The 12,152-nt window shown below is 49.3% G+C and overlaps 1 protein-coding gene across 2 annotated transcripts in view; it reads right to left on the bottom strand.

The window, feature by feature from the left end:
- The window catches only part of PIGQ (phosphatidylinositol glycan anchor biosynthesis class Q), a 39,902-nt gene that overhangs the window by 21,314 nt on the left and 6,436 nt on the right, over positions 1-12,152 (bottom strand). For both annotated transcript variants that reach the window (XM_050317673.1, XM_050317672.1), the window contains exons 3-5: positions 8,256-8,387; positions 6,611-6,731; positions 65-191 (exon numbers count right to left, since the gene is read on the bottom strand). In XM_050317673.1, the coding sequence (XP_050173630.1) occupies positions 65-191; positions 6,611-6,731; positions 8,256-8,387 (380 nt within the window). The remainder of the gene's footprint in view (positions 1-64; positions 192-6,610; positions 6,732-8,255; positions 8,388-12,152) is intronic.

Here is a 12,152-nt window from a genome sequence, read left to right as displayed (position 1 = left end):
AACATTAAACACTCAGAGGGAAGAGATGAAAAGGGAGGCTGGGAAGTTAAACAACTGCACTTACTAATCCAGAGATGGATGTGGTAGAGGAAGAAGCGGCCCAGAACCTGATCCAGAGCTCGGTTCATTTTCAGTCCAGCTGGGGCTCCCATCAGCCACTGGAGCAGGTCCTGGAGCTCCTCAGCTACGCTCTGCAAACACAGGGAAGTGGGGAATGGAGATAAAACAGTGCTCCCACACCAAACAGGAACTGTGCTCTGTTAGTGCTGCCCCCTCAAAGGATTCTTACCACAGCCTTCATACCCACGGAAAAAAATCCAAACAGCTACTTTACAGCCGACCAGTCAAATCAGAAATGCACCTGCACTGACTCCTTACTGACCCAAACACAGCAGCTGAGAGGAACCTGAACTGCTTCCATGGTCTCAGTGCTGGGAAGGTGAAACTGTGTCACCTCTGGTAGACTTGCACAGTGAGAAATGAGAGTCCTGGAGACCGATGGCAAATGCTGGTGCACAAATGGACTTCTGGAGACAGGCAACTGAAAAGTCAGAGCTGAGCTCAGGGAAGGCTGCCAGGACTGTAAAAAGGGGGAGTATGGCAGTGCAGTGAATTTTTACAAATGTATGTGTTTAGAGCAGGGTAGAAAATACAATTATATACATGTATTTCATACACAAAATTTCTTGATACTCTGTGCTGTGCTAGGCAAAAGTAACCCTGCTTATAGCCCTTGCCTTTCAGGCTCTTGCCTATCACTGATGTGCCTCTCTGCAGGCTCCATGGAGAGGTACCTACCTATGGCATTCCTGAAACAAAGCAGCCTCTGAATCACTGATGAAAAACACTAATGCAGCTTGTCCCCAAATCACAGAATCAGAGACCATTATAGCTGGAAAAGACCTCTAAGATCATCAAGTCCAACCATTAACCTAATATGGCCAAGGCCACCACTAACCCATGTCCCCAAGTGCCACATCCACATCTTTTAAGTCCCTCCAGGGATGGTGACTCCACCTCTGCCCTGGGCAGCTGGGCCAGGGCCTGACCACCCTTTCCATGAAAAAGTTTTCCCAATATTTTAAATTAATCTCCCCTGGCACAGCTTGAGGCCGTTTCCTCTTATCATGTTCCCTGGGAGCAGAGCCCGACCCCCCCCACAGCTCCCCCCTCCTGTCAGGGAGTTGCAGAGCCAGAAGGTCCCCCCTGAGCCTCCTTTTCTCCAGGCTGAGCCCCCCCAGCTCCCTCAGCTGCTCCTGCTGCTCCAGCCCCTTCCCAGCTCCGTTCCCTTCCCTGTACACACTCCAGCCCCTCCATGGCTTTCTTGTTATGAGGGACCAACACTGTCCCCAGGACTGCAGGGGCAGCTCCCAAGGGACTCTGGTGCTGAGCTCCAGAACACATTCCCACCTGCCCTGTGTGCTGTCACTTCAATGCAGCAGAACAAACCAAAACCCAGCTCTGGGATTGTTATTCCTTACCTCAAATTTGTGCTCCAGACCCTTCACTGGGGGCTTTGACTCACAATTTCTGGTGATTTCATCCCAGGCTGATGTTATTTATTGATTTTCTCTCTCCACCCCATTACTCTACACTCCCCTTGCAGGGGCTCTGCTGCTTGGTGCTTCACACCTGCCCTACTGCCCTGAGCTGAAACCAGAGGAGAATTCCATTTACAGGCTGTGAACTGAGGTAGCTGAGAGTGGTAACCTTCAGCAAAGAGTTGGGGAACATACCTGGAAGAAGGGATCTCTCACACTGTCCCACATGAACAGATTGTGAGGAAAAGCCTTCTACCTCCAAAAATCCCACTGACAGTTAAGTCCATGCAAGTGAAGGGCACTGAAAACTGCCCACAAGTAGAACCACCAAACCACACTCCCTAAAGCACTGCAGCCTTCTTTCCCCATCATTCACATGGATAATTTCCCTACAAGGAAATTGTTTCCAAGGAACGATTCCATTTTCTTTATTAACCAACGAGATCCTAGCAAAATGAGTTTGTAAATATTTACTTTTAGTGCAGTGGCAAAATTAATGGCTCCATCTCTAACTTCTCCAAAAGGCTTGTCTTGCTGTTCCCTCCATTTTTCCTCTGTCTCACTGCAAGTCAGGACTGATTGGATCCCATGGAGCTCACCTCTGTGGCTGAGAAGCGTTTGCTGCTTTATAAATAGACCGGGTTTAATATTTAAAGTGTTGGATTGGTAACTTAGAAAAAGCATTTGGGGATTTTAATGAAATATTTAAATGCTTGAAAGCAGTCCTTGAGCAAGGCTGGTTTTTTAGCAGGGAGTATTTCTGGAGGCTGCCAGTCCCAGAGGTGCTGCTGAACCCTGACAGGGGCACGTAGCCCTGGGAAGGTGCCCTATCTTGCTGTTATTTAGCTGGGCAAGGTTTCCCAAAGCACAGTCCCGAGGCATAACCTTGGAGATTGTTTTCCAAGCAGATATTTGAGGACTGATCGATAGCCAGGAGAATCAGAAAAGGTGACTGGGAGGCCGGTTCTCCTCCTGCAGCCATGAATACTGAATGTGGGCAGGATTAATAAATCACACCCAGCAGGTTGAAGTGTTTCATAACAGGGTGCAGGGACACGACCAAACTGGAGAGAGGTTGAAGCTAAGGAGGGTTAGATGAGCTCACTGTGGAAACATTCCCTTTACTGTCATGCTCTTCCTAGTTCCCATATGCAGAGGGACTGATGGTGATGTGACATGGATAAGGACACACAGGGCACCAGGAAACCCACTGATGCATCAGGGAAGGGAACAGAGCTGGGAAGGGGCTGGAGCAGCAGGAGCAGCTGAGGGAGCTGGGGGGGCTCAGCCTGGAGAAAAGGAGGCTCAGGGGGGACCTTCTGGCTCTGCAACTCCCTGACAGGAGGGAGGAGCCAGGGGGGGTCAGGCTCTGCTCCCAGGGAACAGGGACAGCCTCAAGCTGTGCCAGGGGAGGTCTAGGTTGGATATTGGGAAAATTTCTTCATGGAAAGGGTGGTCAGGGCCTGGCACAGCTGCCCAGGACAGTGGTGGAGTCCCCATCCCTGGAAGTGTTCATAAGCACGTGGATGTGGTGCTTGGGGACACACTCTAGTGGTGAACACAGAGGTGGTGCTGCCTGACTGTGGGACTTGATGACCTCGAAGCTCTTTTCCAGCCTTAATGGTTCTATGTGGTGCAGGCTGGAGCACACAGAGCCAAAGCTCTCCCTGCCACACACACCTGCCCGTGTGTGCTGCAGGTGTTTGGGGCTCTGAGACACACCATTTCACAAATTACCACCCATAAATATTTTCCAGGAAGTGTTCCCTCTGCTTGCTTTGTTTATGCATCAGCAGAACAAGGCTGAGTAGGAATGTACATCCAATTATCTCCAAGCCCCAGTAAGGCTTTTGGAGGCCCGATCTGTGATAAATATTTAACTGTTTCAAAGAGATTACAGCTTTAGAAACAGAGACAGCAGTGAGGATGAAAGAGATGAAGGAGGGAAAGAAAAAGAAGATAGTTTATAAGCCAGTGTAGTGTTTTGAGGCAGGTATTTTTGAAAGAAGGCTGTCTTGTGGAAAAAGGACAACCACTGGCAAGCCTGGTGGGATCAAGGGGACGGAGGAAGGTACGAGTTGTGTGGGCACCTACAGAGAGATTATTCCCATTTTCCATTCTTGGATTTGAAAGCCTGCTCCTCAAATCAGTCCTTGGTACTGCACACAGCTCCTTGCCAGTGGCTCCCTGGGTGTCTGTGAATCACATCTGCCTGACAAAAGCAACTTGTTATTACAGCCAGCACAGCACAGCTCCTCAAGCTGTGAGAGTGGGACGCCTTGTGCAGCACCAACAATTGCCAGCTAAGTGCGGATTTGAGAACCATTTCATCAGGGGATGAGGAATGATGGCCAGGGAACAGGGACTGAGCCTCCTGGCAGCAGCTGAGCCTATGACCTGTGCTGAGAGTCAAAATACCCCACCTGGACCTGCCTCCTTCCAGAGAGACGCCTGCTAGGCAAAAAAATTGAGCAGTTTATCCAGGCTGCACACGGCTGTATTTGTGAATATTAAAATCAATCAATCAAACCAATAAGGTTATGTGTTATATAAGGTTAGTTTGTCAATATGAAAATCAATGAGGTTAAAATAAGGTTATGTACAATTTATAATATATTAGAGTATATAATAAGCTTATTATAATAGAATCAGGGAATACCCTGAGCAGGAAGGGACCAACAAGGATCTTGGCCCTGCCCAGGACACCCCAACAATCCCACCCTGTGCCTGAGAGCGTTGTCCAAACACTCCTGGAGCTCTGGCAGCCTTGGGGCTGTGCCCACCGCCCTGGGGAGCCTGTTCAGTGCCAACCACCCTCTGGGGCAAATGAAATATCCAATATTCTATTTACTAGCACGGAGGTGTAAGGCCAATGCCATCAGTAGATCTGGGGCACAGCTCAAAAGCAGAAGAGAAGGAGCTTCAGGGAAGGAACAGGAGCTCTGTTACTGAACTTGGCAACACACAAGCACTTGAGAAAGCCCCAGTGATGGGAATAATGCATTCCAGATGGACACTCAGCAGCACAGAGGAAACCTACTGCTGAATGGCTAAGGGGAGATTTTGCTGTCATACTGGAAAAGAAGTGGAGCTGGCTTGCTCAGCACATGCTGAAGTCATTGGTATATTTTGGGATCACTCAGATCTGCATTTTTAAGGCCTGCACAATATGCATATAAATCAATGCCCAGCAAAGGCAGTAAAAGGACTCCAAATGATTTTATGATGTCCACAATCTAATATGCCTGAAAGAAGAAAGTAAGGCTGGAAGTAAGGAGAGCTGTGAGTGGCCTGAAATGATAAGCCTGGATAAACAGGGAAGAAAGGCACTGACTGGCTATCAGGGCCCCCCACACATGGAGGAGTCAGCACTTCCAGGAAGGAAAGCAAACAGCTCCTGGTGATAGCCAGGTAACCAAGTCCACACACGTAGGAGGCATGTGGAGATAACTGACACTGATGCATGAGCTGAGTGACAGGTGAGCTAAATTACTGAGAGAGGAACAAACAAGCAACCTCACAGGCCAGCCTGTCCAGGACAGGTGCTGGGGCTGGACACACCTTGAGCACAGAGAGTGTCCATCTGCCAAAGACACTGGGCAGATGGAATCCCTCCCAGAGCCACCTGTGCCACCAGGAACGCAGCCAAAGCCACTTCCCTGCAGACTTGTTAAGAACTCAGATTTCTGAGAGCTGGGCACTTACAATAATCCCATAGGGAGAGCTCTAGGGAACTTAAACTTCTCCAGTTGTAAGGGAAAAGAGCTGCTTAGAGAAGTGTTTGTAGTGTATAGCTCCTGCAGGGAATGTGGTCCTTCCTACCCACCACTGCTAGTGGGCAGGGACTGCAGCAATCCTTAAAACCTGCTATCCTCGAAAGTGTGACTATGGAAGATAAGAAAAACATCAATAATCATGATCCACAGCTATGCTGGGCACTCCATACACACTTCCTGAAAGCACAGCACGTCCAAGAATGATAAGAGACTGATGGCTTGCAACAATTACAGGGGTAGACACAGACCAAGCAGATCATCATCAAGGGAACCAGGAGCCCTCCTCAGGAAATGCAGCATCAGTGGGAAAAATAAACACTGCTGGAATTTTCTAATCAGAATCAAGAAGCTGGAGAAAGAGCAGAAAGAAGACGTTCTCCAGCTGCTAGAAAGAAACCAATGGAAAGATCCACTCAGAAATGAAAGAAAAGTGGGTAGAGAAAGGATTAGGCCGTGCAGCTGCAAGGCAGGGCTCAAAACTGGCTGCCCCAGAAGGCACAGAAGCTCTTAAGACAGAGCTGACCTCAGATTAGTGGTCTGGTCTCCAACTTCTGAAGTACATTATATGTTCCTTAGTGCCACTAAACAGATATACTGGAGCTCTGCACCTAAAATGAGCCACTAGAAGAGCAGGATGGTGTGAGTCAGACTTGCTCTTCGTGAAATTCTGCTGATGCTGAGAAATCTTCGTGGGCAAGAGGAGTTATGTTTGACAGAATCACAAGACACAGCAAGTTTTCCTAGTTTAGCCTCTGTGTCCCAAAGCTCTCAGGCAGGATTTCAGGTGTTTGTACCCTGAGCAGCCAAAGCCTTTGGACTTCCCCACGAAACTCCTTTCACAAGCACAGCTGCACTGCTTATCAAGTTTGACTTTTCAGCAGTTTATCAGATTCAGCCCAGGTTACAGCTTTGTTTCCCCCCAGACAATCTGAGGACACTTTCTGTTGACTCTAGAACAAAATAAAAGTACTGTGGCTCCATAACCACTCAACCTGCAGCTGCAGAGCTCTGTCCAAGCCATAATTGTTCCTTCAGGAGTTGGAGCAGCCCTCCAGTAAACATCTAATTACCATGCACAGCACATGCAAAGCAGAGCTGTGTTCTTTTTGAGCAGCCCCAACAGGCTCGATTGAAGATTTCACTGCTCTTGAGGAGACTTAATTTGCATGACTTCAGACAGGACTCTCTGAAACCCTTATGTGGGAGGCACTGCCTCCTTCCAACTACCCCAGGCATGGAGAGCTGGTCAGCACCCAGAGCAGCTGAAGGAGGAACAGCCTTAGCCAGACTTACGTCAGCCACGGGGATGAGAGTGTCAGCAAGGTGACCAATTCGGTTCTTCCTGTAGAGCCAGGACATCAGCAGGATCCCCAGAGCCACATCAATCAGCAGAGAGACAAAGATGTTGGCTTTCCTGCATGAAGGAGAAAGAGAAACAGGGTTAGAGGAAAAGGAAGGATGGTGTTTAATGTTTCAGTGACAACTGCTGGCTTTGCTTACGTCGCACCTTTCATGTCCCAGGGACAACAGGACAACCCAGTGAAGAGGAACAGCATAGGGATCTTTTGACCTTCCCTGCTGTGCTGTTCCTTCTGTGCTCAGCCTGGAGAAGAGAAGACTGAGGGGAGACCTCCCTGCAGTCACAACTTCTTCCTGAGGGGCAGTGGAGGGGCAGCTCCCATCTCTGCTCTGGGGGACCAGGGACAGCCCCCAGGGAATGGCTGGAGCTGTGTCAGGGCAGGCTCAGGTTGGATCTCAGCAAAAGGTTCTTCCCCCAGAGGGTGGTTGGCACTGAACAGGCTCCCCAGGGCAGTGGGCACAGCCCCAAGGCTGCCAGAGCTCCAGGACAACGCTCTGAGGGACAGGGTGGGATTGCTGGGGTGTCTGTGCAGGGCCAGGAGTTGGATGGATGATCCCTGGGGGCCCATTCCAGCTCAGGAGAGTCTGTGATTCTAAACATGGAGCCACTCAGAGTCTGCCACACCACAAAACCTTTTTTAGTAGGGAGCAAAGGCTGGACTGAAGCTACAAAGAGGAATGTTAGACTGAAAGGTAGAGACGCACTCAGGGGGATTTACCAATTACCAGCACTGAGGGCACCAGCACTTGGAGCATCCACGTTGAGATCAGATGCTTCCCAACTCAAGGCAATAAATATTGTTTCTGGGTTCATACCCAAACCCAGAAGGACTGCTGAGCTGCCCCTTCCCTGCTGGAGTTTCTGAATGAAATTCCATGCCGTGAGTTATTCAGGAAATCAGATTAAACAACCACAGTTACTTTTGGTCTTCAAATCTGCTAATCTATTTTAAGTGTTCCCTGGGAGTCTATTACTGCAGGATCAGAGAAGCACACAGAACCAGACTGGCTGTGGAAGGGCTGCAGGGCATTCAATCTCTGTCTCAGATCTCTGCTCTGTTCCACTCACTGTGCTGCATGTTTGCTTTTTCTCTTACACTGACTTTGTTAGTGCTGTCAGAGTCTCTGGTCTGAAGTTTCTGCAAGAAAAGGTTCCCCAAGAGAATGGGTGAAAGAAAGGAGCATTTAAACCTTTCTGCTCTTATGGAAAATGCCACTGAACACTGATGGCAGCTTTTGGTTAACAGCAGCACACAGGAAAGCACGAGTTTGTGGGAGTAGTGAGAGCAAAGCACTCACACACGGGTGCAGGACAAGCTTTTGGGGGGCAACATCCCAGTTGCCTTTCTCAGGCTTGGGAAAAAAGGCAGATATCTGGCAAAAGGCATAATTAGCATATAAAGTTATAAACATATATGCATACAAATTGAGTGCAGAGCAAAGATGAGCAAAGTGGCAGGGAGTGGAGCAAGGGGTGATGACCCCATAGTGCTGTGTGTGCATGGGATCCATGGTTTGGGTTCCCCAAGGGAGACAGGAGTAGAGCAAAGACACACATGGCCTTCCATGTACCCCATACCTCATCAGCTGAGTCTGGGTTTGAGCCTTCTTGTCGCTGCTGATGACCTGGAGATGCTGCAGGCGATGTCCCAGCTGCTCACAAGTTGAGAGTTTGCTCCATAAGAAAGACAAGGGCCAAAACTTCAGCACCCTGCAGAAACACATGGGAATGTCCCCTTTTGCCTTTGCCAGGCAGCAGGCAGACCAGCATCCCAAATCCATGCAAAACACTCAGTGTACAGTGTGCAACCAGAGATGGTGATTAGATGTTAAGGACTCTCTGAAAGGTTAACAGAATTAAGGAGCCTTGCCAGACCAAGACATCTAAAGTAGACAACCCAACCTCTCATTTCCACTCTGTCAAACCACGTGCCTTGCTCTTCCAAGGAAGCCACAAGGCAATCCTGACTCCAGCCTGTGCTTTGGGATACATCACTGGGCTTGCACAACGCCCTGAGCCTCCAGCAGAGAGGAGCCAAGGCAGTTCTGTGTGCAGTGCAACAACACAACGTGGTGTAACTGCTGCACAGCTCCCAGTGGTACCAATCACAGAATCACTGAATGCTTTGGGCTGGAAGGGACCTCAAAGGTCATCTCATCTTAACCCCCTGCCATGGGCAGGGACACCTTCCACCAGCCCAGGTTGCTCCAAGCCCCATCCAACCTGGCCTTGGACACTTCCAGGGCTGGGGCAGCCACAGCTTCTCTGGGCAACCTGTGCCAGGGCCTGCCCACCCTCACAGCCAACAATTCCTTCCCAATATCCCATCTCTCCCTGCCCTCTGACAGTGGAAAGCCATTGCCCCTTGTCCTGTCCCTCCATCCCTTGTCCCCAGTCCCTCTCCAGCTCTCCTGGAGCCCCTTTAGGCCCTGGCAGGGGCTCTCAGGTCTCCCTGGAGCCTTCCCTTCTGTAGGCTGAACAACCCCAACTGTCCCAGCTGTTCCTCACAGGAGAGGGGATCACCAGTCTCTCTTTTGTGTGAGCTTGGTATAACAAAGAGCAGTGTTCTCTGTGCAGTTTCTGTCCCTTCCCCTCCTCTTTTCTTTTTCCTTCCAATTGATCCTTCTTTCTTTTTTTTTCTTTATTACTCCCCAATTCCTTTCTCAGGGTCTTCCTTTCTACCTGCTCTCCACAGCCTTGCAGTGACCAGCATTATGTAGATAACATGACATTTAGAACTTAATTAGGTTTCAAAGTTAACATTCACATGAGGCTTGTAGGGGAGGAAACAGTCACACGGTTCTTTTCTTATGACTCAGAAGAAAAGTACTAAATGATGCTCAATTATTTTGGGGAGTTACTTTTATTTCCACACAACCTACAAAGCAAGGACTGATGGTGCTTTGTGTAGGTTAAAATGACACAGCACTGGGTGCAGAACCCACAGCAACACAGAGCACCAGGTTTGCTCTGGAGGCTAAACTCTGGTGTGGACATCATTTGACTCACTTCCCTCCTGTACACAGTTGTTGTTGCACCATTTTCACAGTGCTTCACTGCTTTTTGTTTAGGGTCCAGGGATCTACATTCACTTTTAGTCACTCCACCTACTCTCCTGGACTGCTTTGGCACGGTCCTGCAGTTCACATCACTCCACACACCAGCACTATTCCTTGTATCCTGCTTTGCTTTTGAAATTGTAGAGCTGCTCGGATCACTACTGAGCACGACCTGCAGATCTGTGTCCCTGTAAAGTGTGTGTGTGCCTTCCATGGATTTCATCAGAGGACATCAGCCCACTCCCAGCAGCAGAGTGCCCACAGGACACTCAGGGATGGACTATTTATGCATGGACACTCAGGGATGGACTATTTATGCATTTCACACAAATCACAAGGGTATGGCCTCTCCAAACCCCACTGAGCTCCCTACGGCTGCTGCCCCCTCCTCCCCACATCCTCCTGAGCCCTTCCACCCACCCTTCCTGCAGGGCTTGTCAGCTTGAAAAACCCAAGTGCTGAAGTGCCCCCTTCCCCCTCCCTCCCTCCCCATTCAGATTTCAGACACATTGGGCTTGAAACACACGCAGTGTTCTGTGAATCATTCTTAATTTGAGGTCTCCAAGTTACTCAGCTCTGCGCTCCAGCCTCCCACCTTGGAGACAAATGAGAGCACTGCTCCTCAGCTGCCTTGTCGGGGGAGGCACTGAGGAAAGAGCTCCGTGCAGGGGAGGGACAGGGGGGGTCACTGATGCAAAGACCTGGGCTCGCAGATTCACTGAGACACAAAGGCAGACGAGTTTTCTCTTCCAATTATGCCCCAGCCCAGTGGTTACAAATTCTGCTGTTGCAAAACTTGACTAGAGCAGAGAATCGCACTTGAAATGCAAAGGAGGGGGAAGGAGAAACGCTCTACCTGTGGGATTATGTCCAGATGGCTGAAGGTGAGCAATTACCAGTCAAACCCCAGCTGCCAGACCCTCTCAGCTGAGGCAGAAAGCAGCAGATCCAGGGCCCTGTGCCACACACTCAGGGTGACAGTCCCACGTCCTCCCCCAGCACTGGGTGTCTCTCACCATCCAGGGCTGCTCCTCAAGCAACAAACACATCAGAGGGATGTGCCTGTCTGCTACAACTGACTCTCTTTTCTTTTCACCCAACACCACAAGGACAACCTCTTCTCCACTCACACACCTTCTTCGGAAAGGAAATACACATCGTTATTGAAACACAAACACAAACATGCTGCAAAAAGCTCAGCAGAGCAGCTGCAAGATGTGCTACGGGAACTCTCATCTCTAGGAGGGCTGAGGAAGAAAGCCAGAAATATTCCCTGCGTGGTCTCCTACCCCTTTGCACATTGCCAGAAATGCTCCCACTTGTTTACCACCCACTAGACAGAATGATTTTCAGAACTTCAATGGAAAATCAACCAGATTAAAAAACCCAACAGAAATCCAGTGACGTTGTGTCATTGCATTATTTAAGCAGCAGGAGATCTTTGGGGTATTTCCAAATATAAGGAATTTTAGCAATAAATTAGCACAGCCTCCATGAGTAAGTCTTGATTTTCCAATTCAGTTTTTTCCCAGGAGCGAGAGGGGATTTTTCAGATAACAGATGAAAAGCAATCTTTCCAAATCTGGAATCACATGCAAACACTAAGCTCCATTAACCAGAACTCCCAACTCTTTTTTGCTCCTTGCTGGAACCTGCAGGAACAGTGCCTCCCTTTGGATGAGGGATCAGAGCTCGTGGTGTTTATAAACAGACTTTTTTTTACAAGGAGCACACAAAACTTATTGCCCCAAGACCAAATCATCCTGATGTCCCCAAGAGCACAGAGACCTTCAGGGACAATGGGAATCCTGCCCCCAAGTCCCTCAGAAGCAGAACTGCAATGGCCACCCCTCAGCACACGGTGGTGCTGAAGAAATGCCTTAACTCGAGATAAGAGAGCACTGGGTGGGCTTGGATGGGTGTCAGCAACTCACCTCCCCAGATTTCCAGCTGCTGCCACCCTTCTCCAGAGCAAACACACAACGGGGCATATCCAACAGGGCTGCAGCCCCAGAGGACATTGCTCATCCCTTTCTTCAGCTTTTCAAAGCTGACAGCACAAAAAACAGGGAAGGAAAGAAGTCCTGTGACCCAAAGGAGCAAAAACCTGGTAGATCTTATTTTATGGGACGTCCTGTCCCAGCATGGGCAGTTGAGGACTGGGAGGACACCTGCCCGTGACACTTGGAACCCTCCCTGCCTTGAGGACGTTGGCACAAGGGAGGTTGGAGCACACACACCACGTGCTGAGTGGAACCAAACTCGCTTAAATGACTTAGAAAATCAAGCAGGAGGTTTGTTATAAAGCCAGGTACCAATCTCTGTTCTCCGAGACTGATGCTTTGTAAGATAAGTGAGTGTAATGCTGATCTTATGGGTGAATAGAACAGAGCAGAGAACAAGCTGTATCTGTCTC

The sequence above is a fragment of the Myiozetetes cayanensis genome, unplaced genomic scaffold (assembly GCF_022539395.1).
Source record: "Myiozetetes cayanensis isolate MyiCay16 unplaced genomic scaffold, myiCay2020 scf20-37, whole genome shotgun sequence".
In the NCBI taxonomy this organism is placed as follows: Eukaryota; Metazoa; Chordata; class Aves; order Passeriformes; family Tyrannidae; genus Myiozetetes; species Myiozetetes cayanensis.
The sequence above is the reverse complement of the archived record's forward strand: the minus strand, read 5'-3'. Positions and strand labels throughout refer to the sequence as shown.